The sequence below is a fragment of the Pituophis catenifer genome, unplaced genomic scaffold (assembly GCF_029215685.1).
Source record: "Pituophis catenifer annectens isolate HBS135680 unplaced genomic scaffold, rPitCat1.0.hap2 SCAF_2, whole genome shotgun sequence".
Taxonomy (NCBI): Eukaryota; Metazoa; Chordata; class Lepidosauria; order Squamata; family Colubridae; genus Pituophis; species Pituophis catenifer.
The window spans coordinates 217,159,421-217,183,072 of NW_027256882.1; the positions used below are offsets into that span (position 1 = coordinate 217,159,421).

At 40.1% G+C, this 23,652-nt stretch overlaps 1 protein-coding gene across 1 annotated transcript in view; it reads right to left on the bottom strand.

The window, feature by feature from the left end:
* FOCAD (focadhesin) overlaps nt 1-23,652 on the bottom strand; it is a 136,527-nt gene that overhangs the window by 100,042 nt on the left and 12,833 nt on the right. Inside the window, exons 5-10 of the mRNA XM_070935533.1 lie at nt 21,622-21,723; nt 16,996-17,200; nt 15,945-16,151; nt 13,959-14,046; nt 10,657-10,853; nt 9,211-9,468 (exon numbers count right to left, since the gene is read on the bottom strand). Of these exons, the coding sequence (XP_070791634.1) occupies nt 9,211-9,468; nt 10,657-10,853; nt 13,959-14,046; nt 15,945-16,151; nt 16,996-17,200; nt 21,622-21,723 (1,057 nt within the window). The remainder of the gene's footprint in view (nt 1-9,210; nt 9,469-10,656; nt 10,854-13,958; nt 14,047-15,944; nt 16,152-16,995; nt 17,201-21,621; nt 21,724-23,652) is intronic.

A 23,652-nucleotide genomic window follows, 5' to 3' on the forward strand; every position in this document is an offset into this window, starting at 1 on the left:
TACATTTTAATACAAATTTCCTCATTTTTACTAAAATGTCATATCTACTATAATTTTTACATACTAGCAAGATATAATTAAATCAACAGTAGTGTGGTTTTGAAAGCAATGCTCGTTTCAGAAAAAAAAATCATAAAATTCCACAGCTCTATCATGCATATGGTGGAGAAAAACAAAAATTATCAAATTCAAACAAGATCTTAGGAGTGGTGGGTCAGCATCAAACAAAAAAAAGCATGCACCTTCACATGCAGGAAAAATGTACCCATCCCGAAGGTTTGCAAGTTAGTTGAATCAGGTTTTACAGATAACCTCATCCTATTTTATCTTACTGGAGCCAGCAGATTGTAGGTGCCTAATCAAGGCAGGACAAAGCTGGAATTTATTAGGCTAAATAAAACACAGTCCAGGTGCAGAAGAAGAGTACACCAAAATAAGCCTTGGTAGAAGCAGTCCTGAACTTCTCACAAATCCATATTGTTTTTATTTGCCAGAAAAGGAGGTTTCTTTGAACAATTTTTATGGAACTTTTCTTTTTCCCTGTAGTGCATCTTTAATCACATTAGCAGCTTACTGTGATGTACACAACTTTCCTTTGAACTCAGATGATAATAACTTGAAATTAGCATAACTTCAGAAACAGGAACTAAGCATTCAATCAAAAACCATATGGCTCCAAAGCCATTAGGCTATTCCTATAATTTTCAATTGTACGAGAATTAACAGTTACTTCCAACTGAAAAAAAATCATTAGAGATATGTTAATACATTTAAATTTAATAGCTAGAACAGTGGGGCTGTACAATGAGCCAGAACACAGTTATATGTTAACACACAGTTAACCTATGGCTATCGCTAAGTGTTGTATCTTATGATGACCTATCTCCTCCCATTCATGACTATAACCATGTTGCTTGTATTTTTACATTTATATTGTTCTGTTTGTTTCCTAGTATGATTTGATTGCTTATTAGTAACCTATGACTATCACTAAGCGTTGTATCTTATGATTCTTGATGAATGTATTTTTTTCTTTTATTTCCTTTTCTGTATACTGAGAGCATATGAACCAAAGACAAATTCCTTGTGTGTCCAATCACACTTGGCCAATAAAGAATTCTGTTCTGTTCTGTTCTGTTCTGTTCTGTTCTGTCCTGTCCTGTCCTGTTCTATTGTTGATTGGTTGGAGAGTGCTGGCTCCCGCATGAAGGCAATCTACGCTATGATTGGTTACTATGGGTCTGGGGGGGGGAGTTTCCCTTTTTCCCCGCCTTTTTTCTTTGGTGTGCTCTGTGATTTACCTCATGATGTAGTGATGCGCCTGACTATCTTGTTTGCTGTATATATAGATATAAATAGAGAACCCAGATTGTTGGGGGCAATATGCTGAATCTGTAAACTACTTAGAAAGGGCTGTAAAGCACTGTAAAGCAGTGCATAAGTCTAAGTGCTATTGCTATGTGTAAAACTATAAGTTCGTGTCAGCATCTCTGACTTCATTTGCACCCCAGCTACACAATTCTCTGTCAAGATCTAAGTAAGGATATCCTCGAAAAGCATTCAAATTAGAAATGCCTCTCTGGGACCTAATACACAGAGAGAATTAAACTGATAGTGGGGATATACTGATAATTATACATGTATTTGTAAAGCAGCTAGCAATGTTATACCAATATCCACTTTATAAATTATGTTAAGATCATAAACCAATGGTTTCTGATGCTTTGTTGTACTATACTAGGTTTTTTAAAATCCAACAAAAGCTACCTCTTAACTTCTGGCATAAAGAAAGGGAGGCTATGTCCTTACCAATGCTAAATGAGCATTTACTCTTCAACCTTTTTTCCCCTAAGAGTTCTTTCCACCCCCTTCTTCATTGCTTTGCACTGCCTATGAACACACTCAGAAAGCTATTGAATGTGTTGCTTAGCAATGCAGCATTTTCAACCCCTCACCATCTCCAAAGATTCAGCAGCTAGGCCAACCCTCTCCATTAGATGCCTGACAAAGAGTTAGCGGATTCATCCCTCCCTTTTTCTTTCTTTCTTCAGACAATAAACTGTAGTTTAAAAACAAAATCTCAGTCAAGCCGGTCATGCAAACAGACTTACAGGCTGCTCTTAAAATTATTAGCCAGGATCAAAATATGATCTTTCACAAAATAGAATTGCTACCCATGTTTATATTCTGACAGCAAGTCAGTCTTCATTTAGCTACACAGCAATTACCTTGCAAAAGAAAAAAAGGAGGAGGGGAGGGGAGAGAGGAGAGGAGAGGAGAGGAGAGGAGAGGGAAGGGAAGGGAAGGGAAGGGAAGGGAAGGGAAGGGAAGGGAAGGGAAGGGAAGGGAAGGGAAGGGAAGGGAAAGCAAAGCCATCTGATGATATAGGAGAATATTTATAATACAATATAATATAATATATTACTACCTAATAGTAGTACTATTAGTACTAACAAATGAACCAACAACTTTTATAAATCTGTGATAGAGAGTGATAGTTGTAGCAGATGGGCATATATTATATATTGTACCCTGTTTCCCCCAAAATAAGACATCCCCTGATAATAACCCCAATTGGGCTTTTGAGCGCAGGGCAATAAAGCCAAGCACTTATTTCAGGGTTCAAAAAAATATAAGAAAGGATCTTATTTTCGGAAAAACACGGTAGCATCCTTCATATTTTTTTCTTTTAATTTTTGATGGATAAGATTTGGGAAAAAACAAACATTCTTTGTAAAACAAAGTTTTTGGATTCACAACTACATACATCTTCTTTTGAAAAAAAAAAGAAGTTCTTAGAGAAATGAAAATACCAGCCACAACTATTGTTTTAAAATAGTTTGCACAGAAACTGTCTAACAAATGAGGGACAGGGGGATGTCAGTATTCTATCTGGAAATCATGAGTGTTTATTGTGCAGATAGTAAGGCAGCAAGAGACAAAATAATGTCATGGAAAAAAATAAGGAAGGAACTAATTGGGAGAAGGAGCAGACTGAAGTTGAGGGCCTGGAGAAGGCATTGTCTCCAGGCCTCAACGTTGGCAATGCAACTTAAAATTGCTGCCGTTTTAAGGATACAGGACACAAACTGTTGTAACTCAAACGTAAGAACAATGCTATTATTCTCCTAATAGCATCACCTTCACTACAATATCATTTCTGCTATAAATTCATACAAAGCGTATGAGATTTAATTTTCTACCATGTTCTTCAGGCAGTAAATTTGATTAATATATATATATCTGTCACATTTCAGAATTTTGAAACTGTATAAAAGTTACCGTTATTTCATCTTTTGCAATCTGCAAACCAGTCTCTTTGTACCTGGACAGTGCTTTTAATTTTGTATTTTATTTTAATCTGATGTGTTTTGATTATTCTATACTGTATAATGCCATAATTTCACACTACTCATATGTTCCTTTATAATGATCAGTATATTCCATTTGTAATGTAATTTCTAGTTATTCAAAGACAAAAATCATTTTTGCACACACGCACACATACACACACACCCTAGTTCCCAAACTGAGAATGTGAAATGCCATTTTTTCTTAAAATCAAATTTCATTTATTCTTTCATTTGATTGGTTCTTGGTCTTCCACTTGAGTCCAAAATAATATAGAAGAGAACTATCTTCATATGAATTTCCCAGAAGGCTGTCGTTTACAACTAAATATTTTACTGCTGCAGTTTAGCTAGACCATAAAAGGGTGAATATCCCCCAGGGACTCATAATCCACTAATAATGGTAATAGATCTTGTATTACAATGCACAAATGACCTCTCAGTCAAACGATTTAATTTTTTATTCTTGCAGCATGGTTGGATTCACACACAACGTAATAATAGTGTTTTTGACACAATGAGTCCATTCAACCCATTAGGAAAGCAGCATTAAACTCTTTTGCCAACAAAACAAATCAGTATGACTTCTGCGGTGATTTTCCACATTCAAAATAGCATCATACTCATCTAAGAATTCTTGAACTTCCCAATTGTTCCAAATCATTCTCTGCCTAATAAGAAGCATTGGAAGCAGATAGAAGTGTTAAATAGCTCCTCTATGGAGTAAGTATACAGGTCTCCTTTGCTCAACCTTGTATCAGGCTGCAATTGTTATAAGGCCCATAGTGGCTATTTTGCACAGTATGCAAATGACCTCAACAGAAATCAGTGACAGATGTCCCTATAAGCATATACAGCATTCATGTGGCAAGCAGGCTACATATTTCAGCCCAGAGCAGATTCTTTATGATCTTAGGTGAACAGCATAGGCTTACCAATTGATCTCTTCAATAGAAAATAAGAAAACAAAATAAAGTATATTAAATCTGCCAAAGAGTATTTGTTTCGCACTGCCTTTTTTAAAAAGTAGTTTTATTTTTCTCTAAAAATAAATACTGAAATACTTGCAGGACCAAATTTAGATTCTTTCTGAAGAGGGAGATCATTGCATTTCTCTACTTAGTCATAATCTAACAATCAACTTGTGCTGACCCAAACCAATGCCTCATTTGAGGAACATGTGCCTTTAAATGTCCAGATACTGTGCAAGTTAAGAAATGGCAGCTTTATATGCCTATTCCCCTCTTTGATCTTATCAGCTGTCCCTGGTATATTGAGCTAAGCAGGATTCCTGCAAAAAAGGGATCAAGGAGAAGTGTGATAAGCTACAACTTTTCTACTTCTTTCTTTTTAAATATTAAGAAGTACTGGATAAGCCATTCAATTAGGGGTCAGTGTTAGTCAACACCCGACGTGTAGTACTGTAAGCTACAAAAGCTATTGTAGCTACAAGCTAAAGCAACTACAATTGGCCATGAATAGAAAGCTTATGGAACAACATGCCTCTTTTAAAATCCATTTGGATAAGTCAATTAGCAAGCTTTCAGCAAGGTCTTGTTCTTTAGAAAGAAAAACATTATCTACATGATGACACTATGAAATTCATGCTCCCCTCCTCTGACTGCAAGGGTTTGAACTGGTGTAAAGATCAGACACTGACTGTAAAAATAAAAGAATGCTCCATAAATAAATAGAATGGAATATGTTTATGTGACCTTTGATACAACATGTTCAAGATACTTTTGTGCCAAGAAGCAGAAATCTGTCAGAGCATAATTTCTGGCGGAGGGGCTTGGTTGATGGAAAGATTCTAAAGGCAGACTTAGAGAATTGCATCATATTGCTATAGAGTTGCTTTTACATAAACTACGGAAAGTGAAAGCATTAAAAGTTGTAGGTTGCAAATTAGAGGTAGTCCTTACTTACCATATTTTTCGGAGTATAAGATGCACCTGAATATAAAACACACCTTAGTTTTTGGGGAGGAAAATAAGAAAAAAGCTAATTGGCAGGTGGATCGGCCTCCCGGAATCCCCTAATCAGCTGTTCCCAGAGGTGAATTTTAGCAACAGGTTCCTTGGTTATGAGCTCTATGCCTTGCTTTCTTTTGCTTTTTTTTCTGCCTTTGAAACTTCTGAAACTCTATTTCAGAAAAAATCTTTTTTCCTGCCTCTGAAAGCCTCCGAAACAGAGCTTCAGAAAAAAAGCCTCTGAAGTTCTGTTTGGGGGCTTCTTTTCTGAAGCTCTCTTTCGGGGCTTCTTTTCTGAAGCTTCGTTTCTGATGCTTTTTTCAGCCTCTGCAACCACCATTTGAGAAGCTGGGTGGGGCTACATTCAGAATATAAGACGCACCCAGATTTTCACCCTCTTTTTTTGGGGGGGGGAAGGTGCATCTTATACTCTGAAAAATACGGTAATAGAATTGGGACCAGCAACTCTGTCACTAAGCCACACAAAGTGTGATATCACATGACTGCACCAACTTAGAATTTCTAGGACTTCTGGTTTCCATCGTTAAGCAAATCCTATTTAGTTAAATGCAATGTCACATGGTTACCATTTGTAGCTTTCTACCCAGCTTCCTCACTGATATGCCTATTGGAAACTGACCACGAAGGGCACAAATGGCAGTCACATAACCGTGGGATGCTGCAAAATCATAATTGCAAGTTGGTCGCTTAAATCATGAACATACTGTATATGACTGTGGGGACGCTGTGACCGCCACAACTACAAAGACTAATTTTAAGTCCCACTTCTTCATTGCAGTCGTAACTTCAAATGTTCACGGAAGAAGTGATTGTTAAATGAAGACTACCTGCATTTGGAAGAAAGCATTTGAATTTTTAACCAAAATAAAATTAACTATAGCTTCCATCCACATAGTAGAACAGGATCCAAAGACAGCTTAAACAAGGCATTGTTAATATTTGAGGGGATGCAGAGGCACTCAATAACTCACAGGTATTAGTTGTTAATTCAAAAGAATATTTGGGCACCTAAGGAGCCATCTCTTCCCAATGGGACTAATCTGCACCACTCACACCACAGAAGAGGCCTGCTTTGGATCACATCTGCTAAGGAGTTCCAGCAGATGGGTTGAAGAAGAGTCTTTTCCGCTGTAACCCCATCCCTGTGGAACTTCTACCACTGGAGGTAAGAACTGTTCCCATTCTTTTGGCCTGGGACCCCAAGGAGGAAGCTGACAGGATAAGAAGACCTCATCCCAGTCTTCTCCATCTCTTGGTTCTGGTTTCATTATAGTTTTATAATCATAATCTATTTAGTTTAAATATTTTAATATGTTAATTTTTTTTTACTTATTTTATAACTTATAAGCAGTCACCTTATATGGGAGACGGGCAGCATAAAATTTAATTAATAAATAAAACTATCTCAAAAAGAAAAGTTACTCTTTTTCTACTTCACAGTTGCAGCACACACATATCTTTGAGGTCCTATCAAAATGCCTTAGGAGCATTCACAACAATCTTAAACAGTAAATGATAAATTAAGATCAATGTTTTTCGCAACTTCTATTACATTTTTCCTGTTTAGAATGCCTAATTTATTAAAATATTATGCAAACATCAAACAAGAACAGACCTCTGCAATTTGATCCCATAGATGAAAATAAAATTGTAGAGATTTAAGCAAAATATCTCAATTCCAAATGTAAATAATTTATAGCAAAACAGATAGCTATCATATTGCCTATGTACATTGCAAAAACTTGGTTTCAATATTTTTGTTACTAATATTTCATGTTTATTTGATCACTGTTTTGCAGATTATAATGCTTTCAAAAATGTTACATCTGCCTTAAGCTTTCTTCACGATTTTAGCACATAAACTCTAAACAAATTAGTCTGCTATAATTCTGATTTATAATCAATTATTTTCCAATGTACTAAAACATATCGTGATCCACATGTAAAAAAAAAAAAAACTACACAAAAGCTGAGCATCTTCTGCTAATAATAAACTTAACCAGAAACCTCCCAACAAGCCAAATACCCAAAGATCTAAAAATGCTTTTCTCTAGCACTCAATGTGGTTGATCTAGGGTTAACCCATATCCTCATCCATAACTATGCAAATAATTTACAGCAGACTGCCATTGGCAACAGCCTCTGTGGTTCTAACCTTCTTCCGTTTCTCTATTCTATACTAAACAAAAAAAAATTTTTTTTTAATCAGCAGAAAATCTTGAACAAAGGCAATTCAGGCCATTTGAGGTTGAAACGAAATTCCCAAGCTCCCCATTTCTTGTAAAGTAGTTCCCATTTATCTGTTCTGAATTAATGCGATAAAAGCATCCTGAACAAAAACCATCCACAGACAGCTGTTCCCACAGAGAGCTGCAAACTGTAAAGCAGAATTCCTCTCTTATCATTAAGTCTTTTTTTGCATTTTGAATGCACGTTTTTTTTTTAAAAAAACAAGACACCCAAGGAAATTAAATACAGTGGATCAGCTGTAGTATATCCACAACATGAGATTTTCTCCCACTATTTTATTGTTAACCTTTGCAATTCTATGGATTTTATGATATTTAAACAGGCATTTAATAGGTACTGTTCTGCATGTTTTAATAATTTTACAGAAATAAATATAGTATTTGAATCAGTGGTGGGTTGCCCCCCATTTGCACCGGTTCTATAGAACCAGTAGTAAAACCGGCGGGAGGCTCGGCCCACTGACCCTGACGTCATGAAAATGCTTCTGAGCATGCGCAGAAGAGCGTGTGTGAGCAAAGCGAGCATTGCGAACCGGTAGTAAAGGTAAGTAGAATCCACCCCTGATTTGAATGTACCCCAAAGTGTTTAATGTTAATAGAATACAATTACTGACTGCTTCATAGTTATTGATGAATTGCATTCTTTATTCTTCCAAAGCTTACAGTATTTCTCATAATTCAATGGTTCAGCTCTCTTTGTATTTTAACATTATATCACCCTACTTAATGCTTCCAATATACCCAAGGTTAATAGAAAATAGAAAAGTCCATGAGTATTTTCATATATGTGTAGATTAGCCTGTTAAGAGCCTCTATAGATGAAATTAATAATCACTAACTTCACATCTGATTATCTGCTGCTTTTGTTATTCAAATATATTTAAAAACAAACATTTTTAAAAGCTGAAATTTTTTTGGGGATAATCGTTCAAAGTATCTTTTCTGCCAGGATACACATGAATACAGGTTATTCTCAGTTAACTTTCAGCTAAATATTCACTTAGGGTTTGTTCAGCGTTTGAAGTTAAGTGGTAAACATACAGTATGTACCCTGGCACCCAAAGTTACAGCCAGTGCAGAGCCCCAGAAGTCATGTGATCAAAATTTAGGCACTTGGCAGCCCACTGCACTTACAATTGTAGAAGTGGTCATTCAATTCCTCACCTGCCTTTCTCCACCCATATCTCCCCTGCCAGCCTCAATGCCCTATGCTAGGTCAACCTTGTCAATTGAGGCCTTCCAAAGTCTTGTAATAAGATCATACCTGAAGACTTCCAAAGCCTCACAAGAAGGCCACACACAACTTGGAACATACAACCTTAGGAAAAAAGCCTGCAGCCTCATTGAGGTGGGCGAGTCAGCTGGGGCTTTGCACTGGGGCATTTGGCCATGGTGTGGAACCTGAGGGAGCACTCCTTAGTAGTAGTGACACTGGCAAACTCAGGGCTGAAATAAGTGGTCTGGCAACTCGCTGAAACTGCTACTATGCAGGGCAGCATAGGCAGGTGAGGGGAGTTCAAGAGGAAGCAGTCTTAAAAAGGTTCGGGATTGGGAGGGATCAAGCCAGGAATGGCTTGGATCAGGGTGGGTCCTTGCCTAAAGACCGGAGATGAATCTTACCTGAGATGAATCCACCTTTGCAATTTCTATAGCAGCATCCAGCACACTATGAAGATTATTCCCATTCTCTTGAATGAGGAGATAAGCTACCAGGAGAACAACATGGACAGAGACTTGTGTTGCAAAAGGAAGCATTGATTTAATAGAAGACAACCAGTCAAGCATGGCGCTCTTGTCTCTCAAAAGCCAAAGGAGTTGCCAAGTGACATGCAATGAACCATAGGTACTATTTATGGGGAAGTAGTGCTCCCAAGAGACCTGTGGGAAATGAAAAAGGCCTATTATAACAATGAAACTGCTTTCTTCATGATGCCAAAGATGAATATATATATATATATTTTTAATTTGATTTATATGCCGCCCTTCTCCGGAGACTCAGAGCGGCTTACAATGTGTTAAGCAATAGCCTTCATACTTTTGTATATTTATACAAAGTCAGCTTATTGCCCCCACAAACTGGGTCCTCAATTTACCCACCTTAGAAAAGATGGAAGGCTGAGTCGACCTTGAGCCTGGGGAGAATTGAACTCGCAGTAATTGTGGGCAGCTGGATGTTAAATGCTGCCTTTTTAAGAGGCATTAGCCTCCTATGCCACTCAGGCTCAACTTTCAAAAATATATTAAAACCACAATTCCCATAACTCGCAGCCTGTATGAACAAAGAGAATACTGGTTGGGAATTGTGGAAATATTGAACCCACACATCTGAACAGTCCCAAGTTGGGGAAAGTTGGCCAGTGCAAAGAACAATTACATTATTTTATTCCTGTTAAAAGAGGCTTTTTCATTCAAATAAATCACCAACATCACTGATGTCAATTATGGCTTCCTCTTTTAAACTAAACCTACAATTATACTTATATTACGTACCCTCTTAAACTTCCCAAATGTCAATCACTATAAAGGAAGCGCTAGAGTTCTGTTACCAAAGAGCATGCTTAAAAGCCCCAAACAATTATGAATTATTGACATGCTAAAATTAGCTGGAGCTCCTTAACATACAAAGGGATTCTTGGCTCCTCTTTAAGGAGGTTCTTCAAAGAAGCATCCCATTGCCACATCAAGTGGACCTAAACATTTCCGGCTCTTAAGGCATATCATACATGACTATATCAATATAGGCTTAATATGAGGAAGGGGACATGTTTTGGAAGCTCTCCAACCCATTCAGATGAACTGCTGGACTAACCCCAGAGGAAACTTGATTTAGCCCTGGATGGACTCGTTTTATTTGGGACTTATTTATTCTACTTGCCAATTAAATCCCCCATTTTGTATGAATTACAGGTAATCCTCAAGTTATGAATGTAATGGGGCCAATTACATTTGTAACTCGAGGATTCATAGGAGTGAATCACGTAACTTGAACTTGACTTTCACCCATGCATTTGCTAATCAAATGTGCAAGCACAGCTGGAAAACTTAAAGTAAGCATGAAAACTTTACCAAGTGCTGCTCCTTCAGCTCTTCCTGCTGTACAATCTCTAGAAGATTAATGGCTAATTGCTGCCTAGTCGTGCTATCATTCTCCTCAGTCATGTTGTCCTGAACAGCAGTAGATAATATTTGCAATGCAGGCATCACTAAGATGACAGCCATCAATGGAGTCATCTTGATTTCTGAACCTGACAGAAGCTTGATGGCTATAAAAACAAGAGAACATTTGTATTAAGAATTTTACAACTCAGAACCATCTAATACAATACTGAAAAGTAGCAGATACAATCTCCCTTTAGAACAGAAGGGTATTCAAAAACATGCAACATTCAACATCCTATTGTTAGTTGCAAAATCGTGTCCGACCCATCGCGACCCCATGGACAACATTCCTCCAGACCTTCCTGTCCTCTACCATCCTCTAGAGTCCATTTAAGCTCATGCCTACTGCTTCAGTGACTCCATCCAGCCACCTCATTCTCTGTCGTCCCGTTCTTCTTTTGCCCTCAATCTTTCCCAGCATTAGGCTCTTCTCCAGTGAGACCTTCCTTCTCATTAGGTGGCCAAAGTATTTGAGTTTCATCTTTAGGATCTGGCCTTCTAAAGAGCAGTCAGGATGATCTCCTCTAGGACTGACCAGTTTGATTGCCTTGCAGTCCAAGGGACTCGCAGTGGTGGATTGCTCCCGGTTCGGACCGGTTCGCAAGAACCGGTAGTAAAAGCAGTGGGAGGCCCTGCCCACTGCCCTGGATGTCGCCATTGGCAATCTGTGCATGCGCAGAAACAAGGCGCGTGCACTTGCTTCGCTATCCTGTTGCGAACCAGTAGTAAAGGTAAGTAGAACCACCCCTGGACTCGCAGGAGTCTTCTCCAACACCATAGTTCAAAAGCCTTAATTCTTTGGAGCTCAGCCTTTCTTATGGTCCAACTTTCACAGCCATACATTGCAACTGGGAAAATCATAGCCTTGACTATACGCACTTATGTGGGCAGGGTGATGTCTCTGCTTTTTAGTATGCTGTCTAGATTTGCCATAGCTTTCCTCCCCAGGAGCAAGCGTCTTTTAATTTCTTGGCTGCAGTCCCCATCTGCGGTGATCTTGGAGCCCAGGAAGATAAAATCTGACACTACCCCCATTTCTTCCCCATCTATTTGCCAGGAATTGAGAGGGCCAGATGCCATGATCTTAGTTTTCTTAATGTTGTTTTAAGCCAACTTTTGCACTCTCCTTCTTCACCCGCATCAAGAGGCTCTTTAGTTCCCCTGCACTTTCTGCCATTAAAGTGGTGTCATCTGCATATCTGAGGTTGTTGATATTTCTCCCAGCAATCTTAATTCCAACTTTTGATTCATCTAGCCCCGCCTTTCTCATGATGTGCTCTGCATATAAATTAAATAGGCAGGGAGACAGCCTTGCCAGACTCCTTTCCCAATTTTGAACGAATCAGTGGTTCTGTGTTCAGTTCTCACTGTTGCTTCTTGACCCGCATATTAGGGAGTCATAATAAAGTGGCTGCATTGACATGTACATTCAAAGTTCCTTCAGTAGACAAATACCCTTTAATTCTGACATAATTTTACAATTCTGTCTCATTCAGGGAATCTCAACTCCCACAATAATAAATGTAAATTTATTATGGAATCAAAATAGAAGTAGGAATCTGAGATTCCTGAGTCAAATGGTGACAAACTGAGTTTATAACTTTGATAGCTTCCAAGGACAAGGGACCAAGAACTCCACCAAATGTGGAGTTCTTGGTGCTCTCTGAGCTTGGCTGGTTTTTTTTTTTTTCCTTCATTAAGTTTCTTCATTGGTGGTTTTCTTCATTACCCAAACTAGATAGCAACATCAGTGCACACTGATGATGTTATCTAGTTTGAATAATGAAACATCTAAAAGAAAACAACCAAACTCAAAGAGCATCAAAGACCGCTCAAGGACGAGGTAGTATTTCAGCATATTTTCATTGCATTTAGTAAGTAGTTCTAATTTTTAAATGGAAAACCCTTTATCTTGCTTCATTTATCAACACCTAGTACCTGTAAGCTAACCACAAAAATATAATAAATAAGAATTGGACCATTCTTTCCAGGGAAAGCAATTTCTTAAGTGAGCTGTAGAACAGAAAGCTTTAGCTTCTCCTACATTTATTCCTCACCCACAAGAGTTAAGATAAAGTAACTGGCGAGGGGGGGGGACTATGTTGAGTTGTTTACTGTCCTACTGCTATGAAGTTTTTTAAGATGTACACTTTAGGATCACATCCAGCATTTATCCTAGCTAGTGGGATTTTTGGAATAAAATACAAAGGAGATAATGATTTCTCCAGATCAGACTCCACAAACAGTTCAGAAGCAGATGTTATTCAGAAAAGCCCACTGGGCAGGAAATCAAAAAGAAATTAATTCTTTTTTTACTTTTTCCAGCAATTTGTCACAGATGCTCCAGAGAAGTTTATTGTGTTGAGATCATTTGAAGAAATGTAGTAGCAGCTTTTTTAATGTTCAGAGTTTTTCTTCTTACATTTTCAGAGGGAGCTGAAGCTCTTTGGATTAGAGCCAACAGTTGGGAAGAGGAAAAGTCCCCATACTCTTATTTCAGTACATCTTATCTGGAAATCTATTAATATTTTCTTTTTTCAGATTTCTCGTTTTTTTTTTCTTTTTCTTTTACTTCTTTAACAGTCTTTATTTGTATTTCATTATGATTTTATTAAATACTAATGGAAAAATGTTGACAGTGACTCTGGTATGTGGATTATATAAATTATTAATCTGATTGTCCATCCTTTACAATCTGGTTTCATCAATGGATGAAAACCCTTGAATAATATTGGATTGCTAATTAGTACCTTAAATATACATTAGAAAAATCAAATCAGCATGATGTCTAACTGGAAACAGAGGAAATTTCTAGAGTATTTTTTGGCTGATAAATAAGACAAATGTCTTTTTTTCATTAAATGGATAAACATTTTATTCTAATTTTGACTAGGATTGTTGTAAATGAAATTAGTTTCTTATCTATCTAGGTATTTCATGGAACTCATGAGTAAAGTTCTGTATTTCCTCTTACTTAATTTGATATTTAAATTACTGACCTGTTCTCAGGTAACTGAAGGACATTCTGGGCATAAAAATAGCTAAAAAAATATATGTTTATGACATATAATCTACTAATCTTTATGAATAACAAATTCAATCTACTATAGTTGCCAACAAGAGCAACAAAGAAAATGCTCCCTCCCAGAAAGCTAAATAAAGCAAGTTATTTTTCAGGGAATTATTGCAATTTTACAATGAAGTCTTACCTAGATTTAAAATAGGCTTTTGCTGACTAGCTGGAATCTGCAGCAGGAGCACACCTAATCCAATGATGGTCATCTGAAATGGAAAACCCTGAAGAACCAAGATACACAATCACGTCTGATTTTCTTTCCAAGTATAACATACAACCCAGCCTATGGAAATAAACACCCTAAGCAAATTTTACACTCTTGGTTTTTTTAAAAAAATCAAATGAGGCATATTTCTTCAGCCTTAATATGTAAAATAAATAACTCTTAAATTCCTTCTGACTTTACTTGGTGCTGGTAACATAGCTACTTCCCATGTTTCCATTTCCTCAGCAGCAGGTAACAGTGTCATAACATAAGAGCCAGTGACTGACTCTGACTCCTCTCAAGAGAGTTAATGAATACTAACTGGTGTTTAAACATATTGCTTGAATAAGTGTATATATATATATACATGAAAAACACCAGCCAGATTTCCCTTCTCTGGTCTTGGACTGCAACAACAGCTTTCTTTGAGCCCCATTACACAAGAAAAAACAAAGCCAAAAAGTCTATGTTCAGAGAAGGTACACACACACACACACACACACACACACACACACTTATATAGTAGCATAGCTAATTTATACTGTTCCATTTTATAAGGTTAGAGTAATCTCTACACATAGGTGCTCACTTGTCAAAAAGACTAATTTTCTTTGAAAATCAGCTTTTACAAATAATGAATCCTTGATTTGTAAACTAGTGAATCCTATAATTCTCTGCATTACTAAAAATGTATCTGTATCCAACAGGAACAAAGACAGTAAGACCCTTATTTATTTCCTGGCATCATCACACAGAAGATAAAAAAAAAATGCTACCTGAAACACTATAGCTAGACAATGACTGGCTTCACTCTTTGTGTTAAGCCAATGACATGACTTGTTTGTATATTCTGTTTTTGCATGTATTTTTATAAATTGATTTGTAACACAATGCTTTCTAACACAATGCTTTTCTTGTGCCTGCATAACGCTGCCTCTGCCTCTCAGCAATTTGCCTCCTTGCAGCAAACAGCCTGGTCAGCTTCAGCACAGCCTGATTTAGCAACTGATTCTTGGCCTCCCAGAATACTGACGATTAGCTGTTCCAGGCTGTGGGGATCGCAGCCGCCTATCGCCGCCTGCATGCCCCCCATTTTTGGCCTCCACGCCCCCCGTTTTTGGCCTGTTCCAGGCCGCCTATCGCCACTGAACAGGATGCATGGAGGCCTAGCTTCTCCATTTATTTTGCTTGTGGGGAACTTGAAAGTTACTGAGGACAGTACAGATAAGAAATTATGTGTAGGATGCACAGGAAGTGCTGCATAGGTCAACAAAGGCAGATTGGGTAATGGGGGGTCAGGAAGGGAGTACATATATTAGAAATACTTTGCAAGTAGGGAAGGGCGGGTGGGTCAGCAATGTGAGTCAGGAAAGGTGCATGAGGGTGGATGAGAGAGGTACCACATAGCTTAGGCAAGGTGCATGGAGGGACAGCTCAGGTTGAGAAGGATGCCTTGGGGTCCACAATGGTATGCACAGGTCAAGAAGTGTTCATGGGCATGTGCAAAAAATGCCATGTAATCAGGAAAGGCACTAAGCAATAAAGAACTTTCCCAAATTTTATTGTCTCAGGTGTTATGGCTCCTGGATTTGGGACACATTCTGTAAGTTAGTCCATTTGAGGTACATTGGTACAAAAATTGTTGACCTAGGATGCAGAGTTTTGTCTAGCTAAAAGTTGTAAAAATGAGTTTTAATAATATATAGATGCTGAGAAAGTTTACATGATGATTTACGTTTTTCTACAATAAATCTAATTCTCAACAACTCTTGTGTCCTTAAATATCTGTGATGCCTGTTTCCAGCCCAGGTTACTAACAAAAGCCTTACAACTAAGTGCCAAAAGTTAAGGGCCACCGCTCAAATTAGGTATGAATACATATTTAAAAGTTAACTTATTCCCCAGAGAGCATACCTCTTTCAGAAGCTCAACATTTTCCTCCATTAAGCGAATTAAAGATGAACATTCCCCTGTGGTCTGCAGGCTAACCTCACAGAAAATCAGAAGCTGCAGACAAAGATGACATAGTTGTGTCTTCCAAAAACTAGGGTAACGCAGCAGACTCCGAAATAATCCCTCCAGAAAAAGCAATACTTCCGTTATCTGTAGAGAGTCTTTTACCTACGGAAAAAGAAGAAACAAGACTGCATCATACATGCAAAGGCTCAGCACTGAGAACCACATAAAGTGTTGACAGATACTGTATGTATAAATGAAGAATTTGCATAGAGAGAGATATTGTGTTCATAGTATGTCAGTTTATCTGGAATAGGTAATCTAAGATCCCACCTCTATATGCATTCTAGAAACACCTCCCTGATATTGTGCTGATGATACTTAGTTGCACATCTCTATCTCCAGCTGCCAAGTAATACTGTCAAGGTGCTTTCCCAATGACTGGAATCCATCTGGGCAATGGTGGAATGCAAACTGTTTTACTACCAGTTCTGTGGGCGTGGCTTGGTGGGCGTGGTGTGGCTTGGTGGGTGTGGCAGGGGAAGATACTACAAAATCCCCATTCCATCCCCACTCCTGGGGGAAGGATATTGCAAAATCTCCATTCCCACCCCACTCTGGGGCCAGCCAGAGGTGGTATCTGCCAGTTCTCCGAACTACTCAAAATTTATGTTACCAGTTCTCCAGAACCTGCTGAATTTCACCCCTGCATCTGGGTCTGATAGGGATAAACTTCAGATCAACCTTGACAAGACCAAATGGCTATGGGTTTCAGGGTCCCTTGTATGCAGTGATCTTTGAATGGGGTAACTCTCCTACAGGCAGCATTAGTGTACAATCTGAGGTTTCCCTTAGACTCAGAATTCCTGTTCAAGAAGGCTGCAGGAAGGAATGTGTTGAGCCATTACACTTCCTTGTCCACATACATATGTTAAAAGAAATTTAGAAAAATAGAAAGTAAATAAATAAAATAATGTACACTGAGAGGTTAGCATCGGAGAAGCTTTACCTGATAATACGGGACTAGGTCACAAAACAATTGAAGGAGATGGCATTCAAGGTCAGGGGGCTCCTCTTTGTTCAAAGGCCCATATGGCTGAAGTAAGACTCTAAGTAGGCTCATCCGTAATTCTGCATGTTCCCGCAACTGGTAAGGTTCACAATAGAGGTACCTTAGAAATGGCCTCATTATATTGATACATACACGTTCTGCCCTGAAATTGTAAGAAATAATTTTAAGAAACCACAAGACATTTATCAGATCAATGTTATCATGGGGTCGTGGAGTACAGATGGGCTTGTTGATCACGTACCTGGCTCCCTGCCACGTGGCAACGGCCCTGCTTGAGCTGCTCAACGTCATAGCTGAGGTGGCGGTTGGTACCCCCAGACTTCTAGTCATGGGGGATTTCAACCTGCCATCTGTCGGCGAAACGTCTGAGGTGGCTCGGGAGTTCATGGCTTCCATGACGGCCATGGACCTTACTCAGTTAATTCATGACCCCACTCACATGGGTGGACACACTCTGGACTTAGTTTTTGTCTCTGGTCAGTGGTCGAGTGGCCTTGATACAGGGGATATAGTCATCGAACCCTTGTCATGGTCTGACCACTCGCTCCTTCGACTGGACTTTCTAACCGCTGCACCCCGCCGCAGGGAGGCGGGACCGACCAGGTGGTTCCGCCCCAGGCGCCTGATGGACCCTGATAGGTTCCAGATGGAGCTTGGGCCATTTCCTGAGACTCTGGCTCACGACTCGGCTGAGGACCTGGTGGCCGCCTGGGATAGTGCGGCTGCCGGGGCCTTGGACCGTGTCGTGCCTTTGCGGCCTCTGACCCGGCACCGAACTCACCTAGCTCCTTGGTTCTCCGAGGAGCTTAGGGAGATGAAGCGCCAGAAAAGACGCCTGGAGAGTAGTTGGAGGACCAGCCGCTCCGAATCCGACCGAACACTGGTGAGGTCTCATATTAAGACCTACCTAGTGGCAATAAAAGCGGCAAAATCTAGCTATTTTGCCGCTCTTATTGCGTCATCAGATAATCGCCCGGCCGCCCTGTTTAGGGTGACCCGCTCCCTCCTCCATCTGGAAGCGCGGGATGACCCCTTGCAGGGCCGAGCTGAGGACTTTGTGCAGTATCTGTATGACAAAATCGCTCAGATTCGGGAAGGGCTGGCCTCTGACTGGGTATGTCCGGATGGGATGACTGAGGCAGGTCTTGAGAGTGTTATCTGGGGGGAGTTCGATCCTGTGGCTCCCGAGGACATGGACAGGGTCCTGGGACGGCTGAATGCGACCACATGTTTATTGGACCCGTGTCCCTCCTGGTTGGTACTGGCTTCCCGGGAGGTGACACGAGGCTGGCTCCAGAAGATTGTTAACGCTTCTTTGAGTGAGGGGGTCCTGCCGGCCGCTTTGAAAGAAGCGGTTGTGAGGCCCCTCCTCAAGAAGCCCTCTCTGGATCCGGCTGTTTTGGCTAACTATCGTCCAGTCTCCAACCTTCGCTTTGTTGCGAAGGTGTTGAGAGTGTGGTAGCACAACAGCTTCCCCGGTACCTGGATGAAACTGTCTATCTAGACCCGCTCCAGTCCGGCTTCCGACCTGGGCACAGCACGGAAACGGCATTGGTCGCGTTGGTGGATGATCTCTGGAGGGCTCGGGATAGGGGTTGCTCCTCTATCCTGGTCCTGTTAGACCTCTCAGCGGCTTTTGATACCATCGACCATGGTATCATGTTGCACCGGTTGGCGGGGTTGGGGGTGGGGGGCACCGTTCTGCGGTGGTTCTCCTCCTACCTCTCTGACCGGTCGCAATCTGTGTTGACGGGGGGGCAGCGGTCGACCCCGAGGCACCTTGCTTGTGGGGTGCCACAAGGGTCGGTCCTCTCGCCCCTTCTGTTCAACATTTATGTAAAGCCGCTGGGTGAGATCATCCGTGGCTTCGGGGTGGAGTTCCATCAGTACGCTGATGACACCCAGCTGTACATCTCCACCCCAGGCCACCCCAACGATGCCCTTGAAGTGATGTCCCAGTGCCTGGAGGCCGTGCGGGCCTGGATGGGGAGAAACAGGCTCCGACTCAACCCCTCCAAGACCGAGTGGCTGTGGCTTCCAGCGTCCTGATATAGCCAGCTGACGCCATCGCTGGCTATTGGGGGCGAATCACTCGCCCCCACGGAGAGGGCTCGCAACTTGGGCATCCTCCTGGACGCACGGCTGTCTTTAGAAGACCATTTGACGGCCGTGGCCAGGGGGGCTTTTTATCAGGTTCGCCTGATACGCCAGTTGCGCCCCTTTCTAGATCGGGACTCTCTACGCACAGTCACTCAGGCACTAGTCACTTCCCGCCTGGACTACTGCAACGCTCTCTACATGGGGCTCCCCCTGGGGTGCACCCGGAGGCTCCAGCTGGTCCAGAATGCGGCCGCGCGGGGGATTATGGGGGCGACGAGGCGCTCCCATGTGACACCTCTCCTGCGCGAGCTGCACTGGCTCCCGGTGGTCTTCCGGGTGCGCTTCAAGGTGTTGGTGACCACCTTTAAAGCGCTCCATGGCTTAGGGCCGGGGTACTTACGAGACCGCCTACTGCCACCAATAGCCTCCCACCGGCCAGTACGCTCGCACAGAGTGGGCCTCCTCAGGGTGCCGTCCGCCAGACAATGTCGGCTGGCGACCCCCAGGGGGAGAGCCTTCTCTGTGACGGCGCCCACCCTCTGGAATAACCTTCCCCCGGAGTTACGTATAATAACAGACCTCCGGATTTTTCGTCGGGCCCTGAAAACTTATTTATTTCAACTAGCTGGGCTGGCTTGAGCTAAATTTTAAATTGGTTTTAAATTGGGTTGTTTTAATTTACGGCCAGAATATCTAATTATTTTAATACTGTTTTTTAAATTTTGTATGCTTTGTTTTTACTTAGGCTGTGCACCGCCCTGAGTCCTATTTGGAGAAGGGCGGTATAGAAATTTAAACAAATAAATAAATAAATAAATAAATCATAGATTGCTTCTTTTGGTATACAATAAAAAGTCAACTATAAAGAAACTGGAAAAATACAAAACAAAATGTAATTAATTTCTATACCCTCAAGGTTTAAAACATGTAAACCAACAAATGCAACCAAAGAGAAGCAAATAAAACACTGCTACTTCAAGTTGGAAAGAGCTGAATTAAAACGTCTTCTAGAACAGGGGTCACCAACCTTTCGGACCTCAGGGACCACTAAATTCATAATTTTAAATCCCGTGGACAACTAATATGATCTGCTTAATGACTGGCTGAGTGGGGATGGCTAGATGGTCATGTGACTGGGTAGGCATGGCCAACTTGATGTCACTCATGTCGAGGAGCGCCTCGCCGGCCTCTACTCACCCCTCCCCTCCCAGCCACTCCTCGCCTGCCTGCCCAGGCTCCTTAGGGCCCCAACAAGAAGCAGTTGTTGGAGCTAAGCAGCCACCATGAGAAAGAGTTGGCAAAACAGCTGGCTCAGTTCAAATTGGATCTGACCAAGAAGGAGCTCAGCAGAAGCACCTCACTGAGGACTACGAGCATGGGTTTTGCAAGCAGAGGGAAAATCTGCAGGAGTGCAAGGCCAGGTACTAGTGCCTGGAGGCTCAGTGGGCTGAGATGGTAAGCCAGTTCCAGGCCATGATATAGTCCCACTGGAACAAGGCCCTCCAGCTCTTTGCTACCAGCAGCGCTTCCTTCCAGCCTTCGCCCAAAGCCCCGCACCAGGAAGCTGAAACAGACCCCAAGTTGGAATTTCTGCCCCCCTCCGACCCACACAAAAAGACCCCAAAGGGAAGATTCTCTGCAGTAACACAAGCGTTCATTGCACGTATCCGGCCCAGGGGCCATAGTTTGAGGACCCCTGATTTAGTGCAATATAAAAAATGCAAATAATTTTTCAGCGGACCACCAAAATTTTCTCGCGGATGACCAGTGGTCCACGGGCCACCGGTTGGTGACCATTGTTCTGAATACACAGCAATTGTTGATTCCTAATCAGAGAAAAGATTAGAAAGAATGAGAAACAAAACAGGTGACAATCTGCAAATTGCTGTACAATCTGCAAGACCTTGTCCAATACCTTAGTATTTTCATGGGTATATATTAAATAAAGGATCATAGCAGACAATCAAGCCCAAGTGTTCAGAAGTTCATATACTACCTGAAACATGAATCAGCCTAGGTATCCAATATAATTTGTGAAACAGTGAAGAAACAAGTGGTATTTTAACCACATGTTAATATGATATCATGATTATTGGCAGAATACTACACTTTGCTGAACTAGTGGCACAGTTAATGTACAGTATTGCAGGCAAACTCTGCCCACAGCCTGGGGTTCGATCCTGAAAAGGGCTCAAAGTTAACTCAGCCTTCCATCCTTCTGAGATCAGAAAAATGAGGATCCAGATTGTTGGGGGTAATATGCAAATAATACTTACATTTTAAACTGACCAGAAATACTGTAAAGCACTATGGCGTTTTAAACCTAAAATTATATGCTATTGTAACTGTTATCACTCTATTACTCATCAGCAAAAATCCTGTATTGTTAAAACCTGAATTCACATAAGAACCTAGAGGCCAACTGTGTCATCAGCTATTTATGCAATTATTTTATTTTCCTACCCTTTTGGACATTGCTGGAAAAATGTGGTCATATGTTGAAGAAGAAATGGCCAGCAATCAGGTCTGTTTTCAAGTATGATAATTAGAGGGTGAGGAGAATTTCTGGGAGAAAACAAAAACGAGGAGAAATGCATTAAAAATAAAATTTGCAAATCTGATTATCCTAAAAATAAGCACAACCATAAATACAGTATTTTAAGAAAATACAGAATGAGATATGCTTTGTTAATAGAAGAAGAGTACATGTTCATGGATACAGAATGAAAGCTCTATTTACAGACAATACATTAGTAAACTCTTTAATGACCTTCATGAATGGTGATAATGACTCTAATGAAGATTCATTTATTATTGTGATAGCAGAACTTTTCCTACAATATGTTCCTGATGCATAAATTTTAAATAATCAATGAATAACATTTCTTCTTTGATGTGAATGAATGTATGCATACAATTTCATACTATACATACTGTATTGTGCACTTCTTACTACTGTCCCTTTTCAGATGCCCAAAGGGCATTATCAAGAAAAAATGATAATGCAGGAAAAATACTGGGTAATATTTCATATTTTCTATTTCATATTTCAGGACTGTATTCCACCCCACCCACTCACCCAAATGAAAAAAATATGAAATTGCCTCTGTTAAAATTCATTCTGATTTTCTGGGCAAGTTTTGGCCTTGATTTTGTTGCTGTTAACGGTGATATTCAATTTTATGTCATTTGCAATTTACTTTTCATTGTTATTATTTAATTCTAAAGAACTCTCAATCCAAAACCTGACTCTATATCACTCCACTAAATACACCTTTCCAATTTGATGCATTTGGTTGTTAATTTTCAAGTTTTTAGTAGCTATTGACCCATCTAATAGACATAGTGTAAATTAAATTGTTAATTAATGGTATAGGCTACGTTGTAAAATATTTTGCTGAAATTAGGTCTTATTGTGTTCAAAGTATTCTCCTGATCTACAGGGAGGGAGGGAGGGAGGGAGGGAGGGAGGGAGGAGGAAGGAAGGAAGGAAGGAAGGAAGGAAGGAAGGAAGTGTAATAAGACTTGTTCTCAACAAATCCATGCTGAATTCCAGTAATCACTATATTGCATTCAAAGTGTTTATAGATCTGTTGTTTTATTATCTTCTCAGTTATCAAATGTCAGTTCCCCAAATCCTTTCGCCTCTTTTTAAAACATAATCAGTTACTCTCTTTAAATTGTCTGGCATTTCACCAATTCTCTGGGATTTTTCACTATTAATGGATATAGATTTGATCAAATCATTAGGTTATGTCTATAATGCAGGAACCAAAGTGACTCTCCAACTTTCTTTAGACTTTGTCGCCAAACCTAGTTCCATCTTTTTTGTAGTTGTTGCCTAACGAAGCAGATTTTATTGTACTTTTAGCAACCAGCATTTCAGGCAATTTTTTTTTTATTTGTACACCTGCAACCAATTCTTTTTATCTGCAGATTTTATATTTTCAAATTTTTCTACTGATTAAAATGTATTTGTAAGCACAAAATCAATATTTTTGACATTTTTGTGATATAATTCATGGTTGTGATATAAATCATGGTTGTGAAGAGAAACTTGAGAAACAGGAGGAAAAGCCAAGGCAGATAAAGAGAAATCTTGCAAGATTTGATTACTGTAACCCTGTAATGAAAGTAGTTTTAAAATCTATAATGTTGGGGTTTGAGTCTTTTTTACTTCAAAGTGCCGACATTAGTCGTGTAAATCTGAATGTGTCTCCCAGTTCCTTGCCTTCATAGCTTGAAGCAATGGGGTCAAGCTTGAGATATTTTCTCAAATTCCATTCTTGCTTTGGATTTATCTGATTTATTATTATTTATTATTTAGATTTATCTGATCATTGCCTTGACTGTGGCTCTTCCTCTTAATCTCAAGGAACATGTGGTCATTTATGGACATGCAGAATGGAAAAAAATTGGGTTGTCCAAGACACATGTTCTCAGCTAAAGTTTCAGTACTCATTAATTTAGTGTTCAAAATGACTTTATAAAATC